Here is a 17569-nt window from a genome sequence, read left to right as displayed (position 1 = left end):
GTACAACAAGCAGGTCTTCTGGACACATTGCAGCTTTGAGGGGTCTGGGAAACCCACCAACTAGTACTTCTGATTGATCTTTGTTTTAGACTTTTATTCCAACCTGTTGCTCCTCAGTAGACACAGACCTGGAGATGAGTAACTATACCTCCAGTATATTCTCCCAGATGGCCTGGGCCCTGGAGTGGCCCCCACAGGATGATGTTGTCACCATTTGCCACTAGGCAATTTCTAACTAGTTTGTGTCTCTTTCTAGCTGCACAGCCCTCTCCTTTTCCAGAGCCGTTTCAGGGAATGTGACGGATTCAGATGCCATGTCTTGATGACCATGAGGTTCCTCTCTCTTTCTGCCCCTCCCCCACTTGCACTCTGAAAGAAAGAAAGAAAGAAAGAAAGAAAGAAAGAAAGAAAGAAAGAAAAGAGAAAAAAGAAAAGAAAAGGAGGAAGGGAAGGAAAGAAGGGAAAGCTCTTGTTGATTGGCAATTAAGGAATTTGTAGTACTTCTTCTGAATTTTATTCAGAAAAGCTATAGTGATCTTTTCTCACAGCCCAGAGGTTGTCCCAGGGAACACAAGAAGCATCAGACCCAGGAATTGACATAAAGGGGTGTTTTCATGTCTTTCTGGCATGTGGCAGGTATAAAATTTGGGCCATTATGGCGTTTCGGGTGTCCCCGAAGCTGTTATCACAGTCAACTTTACTTTGAGAGGGACGCATGACTTCCCAGTCACAGAGTGTTGAGTCACTCAGGTGGTACTGAGGGGACCTTCTAAAACCACAGCAAGCGTTTTCCAAGCAGTGACTCAGCGCACGTCTTGCGCATTGGATGGGAAACGCCAATAAGCTGATGAAAGTTATCTTCCATCTATAAATACCTTCAGTTCTTTAACACCCACATGCTTTACAAATCCAAGAGGGGCTTGGGCTCACTGTGCAAGAAGATCATTTGTACTGTTTCTATTTTCCCAGTACTCTGCCCCACTTTTTCCTAAAAGGTCCAGCTGACATCCTCAACAGTGGCCCCACCTTGTAAAATTCACCGCCAGGAGGGCTGAAAATATGACTGAAAAAAAAAAAAAAAACCAATTAGGAAAAGAAACAAAAGGTACCAGGATGTACCTCTGTGTTCACCATGACCCATAAATTTTATTGGGGTTTTTTTAATCTCGGCCCTATGGACATCTCAGACCTCATCATTCTTTGTTGGGGGGGAGCATCCTGTGCATCGTCGGATGTTTCAAAGCATCCTCAGCCTCTACCCACTAGATGCCAGCAGCACCCACCCCAGTAGTGATGTCTGCTGACACTGCTAGATGTCCCTAATGGGGGCAGGGGGGAGGGGTCGCTTTGCCCCTCATGGAAAAACCCTGATATAATCCAAAAGGATGAGGTCCTTAAGAAACATGCTTTAATATAGTTTTCAGTCTTATATCCTGCCATATGTAAGTATAAAATAACACATGACCCTAGTGTGCATTTTCCTGGTGAAGAGAACTCCCTCCCATTTTGGCACAGTGCCTCTTGTGTGCAGTTAGCGGACTGTTTCTGATTCCTGCTGCAGTGCACTTAGCTGCACCCACCTAACAGACAATGCATGCCCTTTTGGCAGTGCAGACCTCCAGTAACACCCGGGAGGAACTAGGTGAATGCATACAAAACGTTTCCAAAACTTCCTAAGCACATATTTCAGTGTGGCTTTTTCCCCCTTTAAAGCAGAAAAATCCTCACATTCAGAGAAGATGTTACTTCAAAGATACTGTTGATAAAGCAACAGTGATAGGTTTACAGTAACTATCCACCTGAGCCTTTTACTCCCTCAGAGATTTGTTTTCTGGTGAGATGGGCTTTGTTTTAATCTTTTCCATCTATTCTGGGCACCTATATAGCCTGTAGCCAAGAGGACCCCATTCAGAATTACATAGTCTGAATTTTAGAAATCACCTTGCAGATCTTATGAAAGCATCATGAGAATCCAGTAAAGAATCTAAAAACAAAACCGCAAAGCTGTCTGTAAGAAAATGTTGACGGCTGGGGTGCCTGGGTGGCTCAGGTGGTTGAGCCTCCAGCGTCGGCTCAGGTTATGATCTTACAGTTTGTGAGTTCAAGCCCTGCTTCGGGCTCACTGCTGTCAGCTCAGAGCCCTCTTTGGATCCTCTGTCCCCCTCTCTCTGCCCCTCCCCCACTTGCGCTTTCTCTGAAAGAAAGAAAGAAAGAAAGAAAAACATTGGCAGCCTCTACCCCTTCTTTCCTATCAGAAGCATCTATAGCAGCATGCCTCACATACAGTAGACACTCAGTAAGTAATGTGAATGTTCTTTACAAACAGTTCCTCCAGGAGGTATTCCTCCTATGGCAATGAATGAAGGCAGAGGTTGACCCTGACTGACAGTTGTTAATGCATCTGTTAGGTCCAGTATCTTCCGGTAAATGTTTCCTGCTGAACTCAAAGCCATATTGACGGTAGAGGGATGGGAACCATACAATATCACTGACATCTTTTAATGGTAATTGAGGTGTTTCTGATTTAGCCCAACGGGATGCTTATCATTAAACACTACTTAGGTAATTTCCATGGCTAAATTTTGTCTCATGATATCAACAGGTAGGATTCCAGGGAGTCCTTTACTGCTTTGGCAAGCACTTTGCCTAGGCTAGACGAATCCGCGTACGTAATCCTCCTGTGCAAGGCTGAAAAGTGCGGCGAGGTTATTTGTGGAAATATTCTAAGAGTTACACCACAAAGTCAGTGTCGTGACAGGGGGTCCTTTGCTTCAGTGACATCCTCCTCCATAAAAGCACGGCTAAGGAGCCTTCCACTGTTGCATTTTCCGCAGGCGTTAGACGGCTTCATCATCGCAGTGACCACGGATGGCAGCATCCTCTATGTTTCAGACAGTATCACGCCTCTCCTGGGGCATTTACCGGTAAGTGTCTGCTCTGCTGACCTTTGCCAGTACACATTATCATCTTACCTTGAGAACCATTCAGATCTCAGATCAGGGGTGACGTAGGTATGAGGGGGTCTGTGCGTAAGAAAAGTTAATGGTGTTCTCAGCAAGAACTTCCCTTCTAGAGGAAGGGCAGACGCAGGCATGTGCCATTCTGCAACAAGCGAGGCACCAAGATCTTGGCAAACCCCGACCTGTCAGGGGGACATGGGAGCAGGTCCTCACCCTCTGTGGCCCAGAAGCCATGCAGCAGCTGAACCGATGAGAGAGTCCCAGCACAGTTAGCAGATCTTAGAGCCTGTACCGAGGCTGATGGGTGTCCCTCCAAGGGAAAAGCCGACTTCCTGGTCAAAGCAGAGCTGGTGGAGGAATGTACAACAGATGGATGGTGATGGGGTGTGGTTTGGGGATCACTGAGGACATGTCTGAGATCACAAGTGGGTGATGACACTTAATGGTAGTAAGGGATCTGTGACGGGGGGGGATGGAGGGTGGGGGGAGAGTTGAACTATTCTGAGAGGATGTAGTTGGACCAGGGAGGCCTTGGGGAATGAGAAGGGTGTAGGCAGCAGGACAAGCCCTGCTGTCCAGGAGAGCCAGGTGGAGGCTCAGAGTGGGGGTGGGTGCTGCTTGACAAAAACCATCCTAGATGTTCTTCCCTCCCCTTCTTCCTCCTTCTTTTGCTACCTTCTTGCCTCTTTGCCTCTCCTCCTTTCTCCCTCTCCTCCTCCTCTCTGCATAAGTCCTCCTGGAACCCTGCTAACACCCACTCACCAAGCAGCACCTAGCCTGTGGAGGGTCCACCTCTGGGGATCTCTCAAAGGCGTTTGGCCAGCCTTCCACTTCCTGCCACACCATTATTTATTCCTACAGAGTGTGATCTTGAATGACAGCTCTACCAGGAGCATCCCAAATGAGATAAAAACCTCTCTTCTCTCTCCTCCCAACAAGCCCTGCCAGACCACCTAACCCCACCACTCCCCACTCCCCACTCCCCGTACATGGGTGGGTGGGTGGCCAGCAGATGTGATAAGGAGGGTAACTGCTTCCCCTAGTTCCTGTACAAAGGAAATCCTGGGCTAGGAAGACACTGGAGGACCATGGCCGCCTCTCCTTAGCTGCACCTGACAGAGAGCAGTGTGGCCTTGCTCTGTGAGCAACTCTGCTTCCTTGGGGTGATGAGCCCAGCTTTGCTACTGGCCCAGGATTCCACACTGTCTTGGGTTACACTTGTCCTCGGAAGCCACTCCCCATTGCATCATTTCTGCAAATGACACTGTGTGGAGATCAAAGCCACTGTCCACATTTTTCCTTTGCTTGGTCATTGTGTGACGTAGCCCAGAAAAGGAGTTTTTACCTTGCTAGGCAGATGCCTTTGAATTACCCCATAATCTGTCTAACCTTTGTGTTTTGGCCCACTCCCTGCACCATCTCCAAGTGAATTTGGTCGGGGGGGGGGGGGGTGGCTATCTCCTCTTGATAGCTGTCAGAGAGGCTGGTTCTCATTGAGTCCCAAGGAGACAAAAGCACAGTTTCACCCTGGTTTTATCTGAGGCTAGAATAGTGATGAGGCCAATACGAGGAACACAGAAGTGATCCCACCAAATCAGCCCAGCTTCTTTGGGCTGACCTGAGGTGGCTGAGGAAAAAGAAGTGATGGGTGCTTCTTTGGAGGAGTCTGTGTTTTGTCTTGAAGGGGTGGACTGGGGTCATGACAGGCACCGATTGAAAGCAATGACATGGAGCCTCCTTAATGACCCAGGAATGAGATGTAGGAGCCCAGAGATGTTTGGGCAAATAGGATTTGCTCTGTTCTGCTTTATGCTTTAGTAATTATCTGATGACCCAGTTACTATACATGACAGAGGGGAGTCAGAAAGTAAGTCTGGAATTCTGATTTGAAATTACGGAGCATTTTAGGACCACCTATGTGAATGATTCTGTAACTCTGGAAGGATCAGAAATGATCCTGTCTCTGGCTTATCAATGCTAGAGACTCATATGAATCATGAGCATCTGTCAATACACAGACCACACCCAGACACACATAGAGTCAGCCCTTAAAATCTCGCCAGGGGAGGTGAGCTCAGGATGGGCAATCCCCAAACTTAACTTCTATTTAACTTATATTATCCAGTTTTTATCCAGAGCATCACCTTCTTCTCTTTTTTTGCTTGCATCTTTGTTCTCGTGGGTGGACAAGGGAGATTAAGGATGGATGCTTCCCAGGTGCCAATCAGTCACCGGCTGGTTCAGCAGAGGAGCCCATCCAAGAATACCTGTATCCCCTCTATTTTACAAAGAAGGAAACCCAAGGTGGCCTGGCCAGTGAGGTGTAGAGCAGGGCCTAGCCCAGACATGACTGCCTGCAGAGCCCAAGCTCATCACCACTTGGCTCCAGTGTATTCCTGATGCCAAGGGTTGGAGTTGTCATTTGGGAATTCTGCTTTTGGTTTAATTCACTTTGAGTCTGACTTAGTTACTACTCAGCATGAGCCGAGGACTTGTCCACAGACAATGCAGCCTTTCGAAAGGCCCACGTGAGATTATTTTCCCTTAAGGGTTTGCAGTTTTGTTGAGAGATTTCACCTATAAAACCATTAGGGACTAATCGGAAAATAGCCAACAAGTATTGAGCACTTACTATGTGCCAGGCACCACTAAGAGTGCCTCCCGTGAGTGAATATGTGTAAAGCACTTAGTACCTGGCACAGAGCTAGAGCTATATCACATTCGCTCTCCTTACCCTTATAATTCTTACAATGACTCTGTGAGATAGGTACTTACCCCAGTTCAAAGATGAAGAAGCTAAGGCACAGAGAGCTTCAGGTTCTATAGCCAGTAAGTGGTGGGGCTGGAATTTGAACTCAGGCATTTTGACTCTAGGATTGGTTGCTTAACCACTACTCAGAATTCTATATAAGACAGAGTAAAGTTCGGTGTACTCTCAGGGTAGGGAGACTGGTTAAGAAGAGAGGATGGAGAACTGAAAGGTAGTGGTCAGTCTTCGTGGGAGAGGTGGCCATTGAGGGAGGGCACGTCCAACAGAGACGCAGTGTGGGCAGGGAGCAGGAGGCTGTGGGCCCCGGCAGCAGGGCCCCATCGGTATCAAAGGCTGGCACACCAGGGGTTAGGTCCCACTATCACTTGCGTGGCCTGGGATTGGAGGCCCATCCATGATTGGGAAGGTTGGGGGACAAAAAGCAGCAAGAATTCCTTTCTATTTTGAGACTGTCAGGTTTATAGTCTCTCTGTCCCCTTCCTACTACCAGAAACTCAGACATGGCAAAAGCTCCCGTGATAGATTTCTGTATAGCAATCTTCTGCTGAAACATGCTAGAACTTTCTCTCCCAACTTGATAGAGAAAAAAAGAAGAAAATAGCTCAAAGAAGAAAATGATGTTAAGACAAAGTCAAAACTTTCCTGTGGTGGCGACACCAGTACATTTCAGTATCTAGAATTAACAAACACTGGTGGTCAAAGAAGAAACATGGGCATGGCGGATGAGTGTGCAGATGGAAGACCAAGGGCTAGAGGGAGCTTCCGAAATGAAAACTTTCCAGGAAAGATCTAAGGGACTCTAAGTCACATGCCTCTGACAGACTTGGGAAAGAATCATATGGCTGAGGCAGAACCAAATGAGAGACTCAAAGTAGGCATAATCTGTGTTTCCTGTTTGGACTTTTGTTTGAGTTTCTAAAAAATCTTCCCAGGTGGTTGTTTTGATTTGTTAATGATTGCAATGTTTGCTGAATGAGGGGGATCATGCTAGGCTCATAAAGCAGAAGTCCTGTCTCTAGCCCTGAGCACAGACCCCATGTGGCTAAGTGTTCACTGGGTGATGGGCTGAGGTCTTAAATGGGGCTGCTACCTCAGAAGCAATTGCAAACAGCTCTGGGAAGTGCCTCAGAAGTGAGAAACATGGGCGTGGACAACACCACTTCCCCAGTGGGAGATAATCTGGGGCATAGTGATTATAAAGTTGGAGAAATCTACAGACCAAAAATTACTTCTGTGGAATGCTGGTTCTCCTAAGCTCCAGCAAGCAGTGCAAGATCAAAGTGGAATAAGGGAACAAATTCCCGTGGTGAGGGTCACAGCAGGGAGAGGAGGTCATGAATAGGAAAGACAGAGCTCTGGGCTGTGTTACCACACAATGTAGCAGCAAGTCCGTGAAACACCTTCCAGGAAACATCGCTCTGCCCTCCCTTCCCCCTCCACCTGCCCTCACCTGCTGGAAGAACCTACCTGATCCCAGTCACCTGGTCAAAGGTGGCTCTTGGTGGGGGCCAAGCTGGGGGTCCCTCTGTCTAGGAGGGGTGTGGCAGGTGTGGCTACATGCAGCTCAGAGTTGGTCACAGGTTGAAAGAGTCCAGGTCACCAGTTAGATTGTTTTTATTTTAATGTGCCTTTTGATTTTTATAAAGCATACGTGCAAAAGTATGTATAAAACATACATTCAGTTTTTAAATTGACGATAAAGTGAGCAGGGACATACAGGTAGCTGTCACTGAGGTGAAGAAACAATATAGCCAGGACCGTGGAAGCTCCTGTCTGTTCTTTTCCCATCATACCCCCACCTTCCAGCCAGAGGTGACCATCTTCCTGGCTTTTGAGATCATTGCTTTCTTGTTTTTCTTTGCAGTTCTACCAACTTGTGATCTGTCACTGAACACTGTAATTTAGTACTACCTTTTGTTTAACTTCATGTAGAATAGAGCCATAGGAAATGTACTCCTTTTGCTCAACATGGTTTATGAGATCCATCCATCCCACACTGTTAGTAGTGGCTGTCATGGGTTTATTTTCACTGCTGCCCAGTATTCCACTGGAGGAATGGGCTAAAATTTCTGCATCTGTTCCAGCTCGGAAGTCTTAGGGCTTTTGTGAACATGCTGCGTGTGTTTCCTGATGGACATCTGCAAGCATCCTATAGGGACTATGTGTAGAATTGCTGGATTATAGAGTAGGTTCACCCTCACCGCTACTAGGTAATACCAGGTTGCTAACAGTGGTTGCACCCATCAACCCTCCACCCGCAGAGTTGAGTTCCAAGTGCTCCGTGCCACAGAACTTGGATTGTCATGCTTCCTACTGTTTGCCAACCTAATGCATGACGGCATCTCATGGAGTTTTGATTTGTGTCTCTCCCCCATTGCTAATGAGATGGAGCATCTTTGCATATGTTTGTTAGCCATTTGGATTTCCTCATTTGTGAACACGGTGCTTGTTCAGGTATTTTGCCATTTTCCTACTGGATTGTCTAGTTTGTTTCTTGTAATGATTTGTAAGCATTCTTTCCATGTTCTCAATACTCGTCCTGTGTCAGGGGTCATTTGAATTGCCTCCTACTCACTCTGCCTTAGGGATACAGGTTCGGTGGAACACACAACACCCAATACTGGACACGTGAGCTCAATAGCTGTTTAAGTCACGTATGCTTACAACCTGGAGGGCGAGGACGCACGGCCACACGGGGCCGCGCTCTGGAACAGTGAACCAGCAGGGGCTGTGAGAAGCAGGCTTCCTAGTAACAAGGGGGTGAGGTACTCCCTGATCCCCACAGGAGTGAGACTGGCTTGTTTGAATAATTCTACAGGCTGGCAGGGAACTAAACCCTCTAGTCAGGGATGAGCAGGAACTGTGCCTGTCCCCCTTGATAAGGAGCACTGTTTAGCTAGGGGACCTTATCCATGGAGCCAGAGTGTGAAGGAGAACTTTCAGTTGTGCAAAATCGAGGCCCTCCCGATTTTGCCAGGTGACAAGGCGGCAGTTAACAGTGAACCTTAATTTTAGGACTTAACACCATGGTGTGTGTGTTGCAAACATATTCTCTCATTTTGTGGCTTACCTTTCCCTCTCTCGGTTCTTTTCATGAATAGAGATTCTTCATAATTGGTACCTTTTATACCCTAATTAATTCTTCACTACTCTAAGGTCAAAGCCACTTGCAGTGCTGTCTTCTGAAAGCATTACTGTTTGGCCATCAGTTTGATTCCGAATCTAAATTGCATCAAAGCATATCGACTATGCTTCCAGCTTCCTGGCCCCTTAGGGAGATCAAGGGCCTGACTGCTTCCCTGAGCTCATTCCTGCCTCTTCGCAGTATGAAGCTTCTCCAGGACTTCCCACAATTGCCCTTTGCAATTGTGGCCAACACATCTCCAGCCAGAACTGCCAGGGCCCGTTTGGGACATTGCTGGACAGAGTGTCCACCCAGCTCATTTCCAACTCAGCTGGCCAGCCTCTGTGTGCTCCCTGTGCAGGCTCTCACTTAACTTTGCTGGGTAGGACTAATCTGGTGCTGCTGGTTTGTAGGGTGAGAGGAAAATGCCTCACTGCCTCCCGAAGCACTTCCAGATCATCCCCAGGCCCCCATGGGGCCCCAAGAAGAAACATGGGAGATATGCAATTTGGAATTTAGGAATAGGCATTCGTATTGAAAGTATTCTTGGTAAAGATTCTTGATAAAGCAGCCAAGGACATCCCAGTAAGTTGAGAATGAGAACCTTCCACCTCCAACAGGTAAATGATGTTCTAGACACTGTGATTCAGCTATGAAGATAGCTGCAGATGGCAAATGCCCTCCCTTGTCTCTGTAATTGCTGTGATTTTAATAAGCAGAGCTCAGCTCATTCAAGGGACAGTTCAATTGCATATATAATTTACTCTCCGGTAAGCGTTAGGGTTTAAATTTTCAAATTATCATTGTTTGTGTTGGTTGTTATGTTGAAATGGCATAATAGTAATATAACAGTGAAGAGAGAGAGAGAGCTTGCTCTGTGCCAAGCACAGCTCTGAGCACTTTACGTGCATGTATTGACTCATAATCCTCACAGCCTCCCCCCTCCCACCAATCTCCATCCAGGGTTCACCTTTATTCTATGCAGAACTTGTAGCCTGAGGTGCCCCCTGTGACCTGCCAACTGCCATCCACAGGAGCAACAAGGTCAGGTAGCCCTGTAACCCTGCTCCCTGTCATACATCAGGGGAAGGGGTTTCCACCTGGCTCTCCAAGAAAAGGCCATGGAGTGACTTCGTCATCATTTTCTTGTATCTGAAATGTCTCTAAGAAGAAAGAATACTGTTGTCTTTGAGCATTAGTCAGCATCTAAAAAACTAAAGGGAATGTGCTTACAATAAAATCAAGAACATCAGAAGGAACTTGGAGAAAGCCTGAATGAGAAAATGATAGCACAGGCTAGTGAAGGGTTTGCAGAGTCTTTGCCAATAGAGATCAAGCCAAGCCAGGGTGCAATGGAGCTGGGAGTCCCTTCCTTTCCTCCTCCTGTCCTTCATCAGCCACCAAGTTGGTATCTCCCTTCCTCACAGCCTCTAGAATGCTGGCTGCAAAAGGGAAGGGGCTTGCCTGCTTTGTTGTGTTTCTTCCCAGTGCCAAAGGCAGTGGCTGGCAGGCACACAGTAGCCCTCAGTGTTGGGTGGATTATGCTGTTGAATGACCTGTTTGGACTCTCCCTTCTCCTGTGCATTACATCTCCCCATTCCCTGTGCCTACTCAGACTCTGACCATCTCTAATCTGGTTTCCTGTGCTCCCTCCCTCCTCAGACTAGAAACCTTAAGGGATTTCTTTAAAGCACTGGTACAGTACCTTCCTCTAGGCCCTCAGTGGGTTCCATCTCCCCATCCCAGGCACACAGGACAGGGCACTCTCTCCTCTGCAACCTTCTTTGCTCTGGCCTCACTTCCCTTTGCAACCCCTGCCTCCATTGCTCTCCTCCCTCCCCTGTGATGTTTCTGTGCATGCTGTGCCCCCTGCCTAGAGCACCCTGGTTGCCCTGAAGACGCCATCTTGTCCCCCAGATCCCACTCAAGGATCCCTGCCTGTGGGAATTGTTCCCTGAAAGCCTCTCGGTCCTTGTGATTGGATTCAGCACACCATGCTCAGTGTTCTAGGGGTGTCTTGTTTTTACTCCTTTTACTTCTTTCAGCTAGTTAATGCATTTTTTTTTAAGGCCAGGCACCATTAGATGTCAGGCATATCAAGATGAAGGCAGATAGGACCCCTACTCTCCTGGGGCTCCTGTTGGATGGGGCAGGCAGAGGATACACATCAGCATGTGAACGAACAAGAAAACTTCAAGAACTTTCTTAAAGGGTTATTAAACACTTAATCACACTGAGCATCCATTGAATGATTGCTCTGTGCCCTTTGACCAGTAGCTCCTGGCTTCCTTCTCTTTTGGTTGAGCAAAGCGCAGCCCTGAGGGGGTAGAGCCAGCTTTCAGTCCCAACCTCTAGGGTTCTCCCCACCTTGTCGTGACACAGGCCAGTGTGGTCTAGGCAGACTTGCCCTTCACCAGCGGTTTCAATATGGTGCATAGTAAGGGGCTTCAGAGGCCAGAGCCACAGCAGTCAGGGTGGCATTTATGCATGCATTCTCAGAAGCAGTGCCTTCAAAGCAGGGACCTAAAGGATGCACAAAAGTTAGCCAGACAAAAGGAGCAGTGCACGATGTCCCAGCCTCAGGGTGCAGTGTGGGGAAGAGCAAACCTGGTAGACTGGAAAGAAGGAAGTTTAGAGGGTGGGTAATACGCAGCCTCAGAAGTGAATGGGGAGGTTCAGACTTTGTCATGGGAGCATTTGGAAGCTGACTGACAGTATTTGATTTGTTTTGTATTGTTTTGTTTTGTCTTTAAGTAAGCTCTGCACCCAACATGGGGCTCAAACTCACAGCCCTGAGATCAAGAGTCACATGCTGTACGGCTTGAGCCAGCCAGGTGCCCTGCCGCTAGATAGATTTAAGCAAGGGGGTGACCTGATCTGATGATACAAGGCTCCTTCTGGCTGCTGATGGAGAATAAGTTGGACAGGAACAAAAGTTGATGTGGGAAGACCAGTTTGGTCAGTTCATTCCCCAGATAAGAGATGATGGTGATCTAGACTGGGGGTTGAGGCCATGGAAATAGAGAAGTGAGGAGATCTGAGAGAATTTGAGGGAGGAACGTCTCACAGCACTTGAACATCATTTGGATGTGAAGATGAGGGTGAGAAGGGGAGACGTTGAGAATGCCACCAAGGTGTCTGGGATGGGCAAGTGACCAATTGGCAATACCGGGCATCGGGACATTGAGCTCGAGGGAAGAGGAGATATGGGCGCAAAAGAATGAGGACATTAGGGATGCATGTGAATCTCAGGTTCTCAGGGGGCACACAACAGAGAGTTGCCTGGATATACAAATTTAAGAGTGTTTGCAGGTCATGTTTCAAAAATGTATGAAAGCATGAGTTTATCGAGGGAGACTAAGGCAGCAAGAGACGTGCCTGTCTTCTCTTTCTCCTCTGTGAGCTTCCACCTGCACTAGCCACTATGGAAACCACTAGCCACATGTGGCTATTTAAATTCCAATTAAAATCATTAAAATTAAATACAATTAGAAATTCAGTCTTCAGTCCTACCAGCCACATTTCAGTGTTCATAGCCACGTAGCTGGTGGCTCTTGTAAGGGACAGCGCACGTTATAGACCATTTCCATCTTCACAGACAGTTGTATTGGACAATGCTATAGCTAGATTCTACATCTTACTCATTTTGTATGCGCAGTGCCCAAGCACTCAGAAAAAAAGTGCAGTTCCTTCGATTGGAGGGATCTTAAGAAGTAAACAGGCATTCGGAAATGGGGGTCAGAAAAGGAACCCCACAGATTATTTACAACCCTTCACACGAGTGACAGGGCTCACACGGGGGCCCCAGCCAGAACACAGGAGTGCTGGTAGGTGGGGCTCCTCCAGGAAGAGTGGGACTGTCTGCATATTTGTCTAATTTAACTCTTACTTTTCTCGTGGGCCCTTGGGCAATACCATAACACATTTGCATTGGAACAAGTGACACGTTCTAGATTATAATCCAGGATTACAGAGTGATGGAACTGAGAGTCTTTGTGGAAAATCAGATCTTGGACTTTTCATTTCAGAGATCAGTTCTAAATGGTCCTGAATGTCCAGGTTTTGGTTTTGCTTTTGTTTTTCATCTTCGTTGAGTGTGTACCTTTGTTCTTTATTTTCTTTTTCAGTCAGATGTCATGGATCAGAATTTATTAAATTTTCTTCCAGAACAAGAACATTCAGAAGTTTATAAAATGCTCTCTTCCCATATGCTTGTGACAGATTCCCCCTCCCCAGAATACTTAAAATGTAAGTTTACCTTTACTGGTTTTACAAGATACAAAGATAAGAATTTTACTTTGGAAAGGAGGTTAGCATGAATTAAGAGAGGGAGAACTAATTTTAAGAACAGCTTTCCTTGTGACTCAGAGTATTTCCAAAGTCCTTAGAGGTATATTTTATTTGAAATTTAAAGCTAAAACTAGAGTTTTATGTAGTAGTAGTATGTAGTAGAATCATATGACATTTAACTTCTCTGTGGAAAATTTGAAAGCATGGTGCTTAAGAATAAGAATTCATTTTGCCTGTAATACAAGTTCTTTTTTTTTTTTTTTAACATGAGAGTCTTTTGGTAATCAACACTGCAAAAAATCAGGGAACAGTCGACTTGCTTATTTTAGAGGGCACTGTAAAGCTAGATGTATATAATAACCAAGTATCCAACTGAAAACTGAATAATTAGGTCAAAACGCCAAATTCTCCTCTCCCGAGGCTGTCATCTGGTTATTTCTATACGTTTCCAGTTTTTATGGAATTTTAAAGTTTTTCTCAAAATTGGCAACCTGGATGGAAAGGGCGGCCTCGGTGCCTGCTGAACCATGTACGTTGATGGAGGCAATGCAAGTGCCTCGTGCTTGTTCAAGCCTTAGTCCATTTTCCATGAATAATTTGTCCTGTTGTATATCTGATTTTACTTCAAAGCAATGTGAAAAGATTAAATTAAAGAGAGCAGCTCTATATGAGCAGCTTTATTTTAATACACCATATGAAAACAACCAGAACTAATCAATGCCGACATAAGCAACCACAGACATCTGGGAGCAAATTAAGACTAATTGGGCCCAAGTACAGAATGCAAAAATATCCATATAGACTATGGGGGAAAACCCCCTATTCTGCAAAGGTTATAAAACCATGTCCAAAAGTCAGTCATAATGAGAGAAATGTCCTGGCCGTGTGTAGACTAAAGCCCATGAGTTACACAAAGATAAACTTGTTTAGTCTAGAATCTATGTCATATTCATGTTCCTTTTTCTTTTTTTCCTTTAACGGCCCAGCTGACAACGATTTAGAGTTTTATTGCCATCTTCTCAGAGGCAGCTTGAACCCAAAGGAATTTCCAACTTATGAATACATAAAATTTGTAGGAAATTTTCGCTCTTACAACAATGGTAAGCTTTAATTGTCATATAATTGCGGCAGTGTCTTTTATCATGCAAACGTGCACACGGGGGCATAAGAATCCCTGAGGGAGGAGGAGTGAGAATACGTGCTTTTCATATTTGCGTTTGGATTTGCATGTTCCCAAGATGCGTTTTGTGCTCGTAAATGCTGTCTCCCGTTTGAGAAGAACGTACTCCCACACTTGTTTATGCCGGTGCACAAAGTCCCACTGAAATGCACTTTATTCATGTATTTATTTTCAGGCTGATGGAATAGTTCTGTACTGTGGGAAACAGCTTCTAGTTAATAAAGAACAGGCTCAGCCTACACACAGCCAAACAGGGCTTCACTGTGACATGAAGATCCATAACCTTGGTTTCTGCATCTTTAGTCTCCTTTTTCCAGAACTGCTGTGAGCATGTTCTCATGGGTCTGGCACATAGGTCTTCTGCTCACTCTGACCCTAATGCACGGAAAGTGGCCGTTTTATGAGGAGCCAGAAAAATCCACATTTGGATGGATTATGAAGCAGATTAGCCAAGTGTAAAATCTTACTTTCTGAAATTATCCAGATAACTAATGGTCCAAGCTCTGGTTGTACCCCTAAACTAGACTGACACCCTCAGTTTCCCTTTTGACCCTGGGAAAATGGGAAGGCAGGCCTGGTGGCGGAAATTCCGAAGTACAGTCCCCAGCCCACAGCCCCACTGTGGAGCCCAGCACAGAAAGGCCTGCCTTTTGTTTGCTTCACTCTTCAAACCTCAACACAAAACAAACCACTTTGAATGATCTGACATTTCATAAAACCACAAAGATGGGAAAAACAGAAGGAAGAGTTGACAGGGATGGGAGAGAGAGAGGGAAGGAAAGGAGAAAAATACCAAAGGAAAAGAGACAGGAAGATGAGGCACAGAAATGATGGGTGGGCAGGTGGAGACACCAGGGAGACACCAGGGAGTTGATGGCACCCCTGCTTGGGCAGCCTCTGGACCCACGATGGAGTCCATTTACCCACCAAATTAGACCCAGAGTTTCCGTTAGAATCTGCCAACATAATGGCCCCGAGTCCTAATGCTGAAGCTGACCAGGATCTTTCCTTCCCCCTCAAACAATCCTCTGTTGTATGTTGTTTGCATAAATATACATACTTTGTCTAAAAGCCTGAACTAGATGCTAAACACTTTGGTCCTGCCAAAGTGATTTTCAAGCCTAACGTTCAGGGCTCGTGCCTGGATGATGGGCTCCTTGGCTAACTTGGGGCCCTTTAGGAACCTACCCAAACAGGGTTCCTAAGTGGTTGGAAGTGAAGACAGGTCCGCTTACACAAGTGGGGCCCTAAATCTGGGTCAAACAGGATAAAGCCAAAGCCTGACCATGTCTAACCCGACTCATCTGAAAGGCTTTCCTAAACCTCAAGAGATGAATGTTTTATGAACCACACAAGTAAATGGTAGCTGGTTGGGCTGCCTAGTTCAAGAAATTGACCTACGAGACGCCTGGTAGAACACCCAGCATGATGCCAGCCCTGGTGCAGAGTTCACTGGGTGAGGCACCTTGTTAAAATGAAGATTCTAGTTCAGGAGATCTGAGGGTGGGGCTGGGATTGTACAATTGGAAAGAACCTTGGGGCTCTGATGAAAGGGGTCATGGACTTTGAGAAACACTGCCCTATTGTGATACTAAATGCCATTCCATAGGAATCGTAATGGTACTCCTCACGTTAACGGTGCTCCTTCCTACAGCTTTATTCTTGAATTCATATAAGCAGTGGTTTGCAATTTGCTTAAAATGTGTGCTGTGGCCATCGTGCCAGCTGCTGGAATAGCAGAACATCCCATGTGTCTGCGTGCGAGGAAGGGGAAGGCACCCTGGCCCCCCGGAGTGCCAAGACTGGAAATTCTGGGATGCTGCTCCCACGTGTCTCCATGACAACGGCGCACCGCTTAATTAAGGAACCGACCTGTGATTGGCTGCCGAGCAGCAGTCCCATCCTTTGTTCATTTACATTTCCACAACTCTCCCTTACTATGCTGCTGAATATCACTTTGAAGCTTCCTGTCGCTTATCACATTTTAAAGGGTTTCAAGGAAAGAGGCAGACTTCATTGTGAATACCTGGGTTGTTTTTTTTTTTTTCCTAACCAGCAAAGCTTTATTTTCACTTCACATTGAGACAATGTTTGTTTGCCTGAAAGAATATGTGGAAATTATGTGTGATTTTTTTTCTTTTTTTTTGGAAACTGTTACTGCTATAAACACACAGCATCGAAAAGTGGAAAATTTAAAGCCAAGAGTGCCAGAGTGTCTTTCCAGAGCCTGTTGAACAAACCAGAGTTAGGGGGGCTTTCCTGAGGCAAGAGTCTCCAAATGTAATGGTGGAAAACCTGAAATATCATTCTCACTTGGATGAAAATAGACCACAACAAATGTCAGAGGGAAATGAATTTCTAAGATGGAACCCTATGAAATCACCAATATTCAATTATTTTTTACCTGTAAAACAGAGTTTAACATACTGTAAGAAATACTTCAAATTTGATTTTGTAGGTTTACTTCTTAATAAACATTGGACAATGGGTTAATCAAAATAGCTCACCTTAGGAGTGCTTCCTAACTCCCAGGTCCTGGGCCCAGTCTTTGCATTGATAATCTCATTGAATCCTCTCGCCAACCTTATAAGTGGTACCATTGGCATCGTCGCATCTTAACAGAGAAGGAAACTGATGCACATAAGAATCAGAAGTGCACATTCTAACCTTGAACTCCTACCCTTAACCCCAGTGCTTTGCTATGTTGCAAAGCAAATCTATGTTGAAATTAAACATGTAGATGCAGCACACAGGCCTGTCCCTGCCACTGGGCATGCTGTTGGGACATGATGTCCGTCCCTATGCACATCAGATGTCCCGCACCCGTGAACCACGCTGTTTTAAGGATACCCAAGATTTGTTTGAAAACAAATGGGTTTATGCTCACAGATCTCTAAAAATGGCACAAGACACTGTGGAGGCCACACGGGGAAGCACCAGGGTAGGTCAAGAGGCAGGGAGAGTAGGAGATGTGGGCAGGAGCCTCCTAGTGTGGTTTCTGTAGAAAAGATTGAGTGAGGCAGCATAAACAGACTTCAGTTTGGTGGGTTTAAATAATTTTAGTAGGCTCTTGGGTAGAGGGGTTTGTCTCTAGTTCTCAGGGACCTGAGTGATTAGGGCAAGTGGATAGTAGCCCAGAGTGTCAGAGCCCCATAAAGGATATGGTTGGGCTGTGAGCTCTAGATTGATTGGTTTGCCTATGAAAGGTGCACTGGAAGGTGAGTCGTACCCTATTTCTAGGAATT

The 17569-nt window shown here is 46.0% G+C and overlaps 1 protein-coding gene across 1 annotated transcript in view; it reads left to right on the top strand.

Annotated features, from left to right (window-relative positions):
* NPAS2 (neuronal PAS domain protein 2) overlaps positions 1–17569 on the top strand; it is a 194090-nt gene that overhangs the window by 138823 nt on the left and 37698 nt on the right. The window contains exons 8-10 of the mRNA XM_042931973.1: positions 2835–2924; positions 12982–13102; positions 14131–14244. Of these exons, the coding sequence (XP_042787907.1) occupies positions 2835–2924; positions 12982–13102; positions 14131–14244 (325 nt within the window). The remainder of the gene's footprint in view (positions 1–2834; positions 2925–12981; positions 13103–14130; positions 14245–17569) is intronic.

This window comes from Panthera leo, chromosome A3 (genome assembly GCF_018350215.1).
Source record: "Panthera leo isolate Ple1 chromosome A3, P.leo_Ple1_pat1.1, whole genome shotgun sequence".
NCBI lineage: Eukaryota > Metazoa > Chordata > Mammalia > Carnivora > Felidae > Panthera > Panthera leo.
This window is presented reverse-complemented; position numbering and strand designations above follow the sequence as displayed.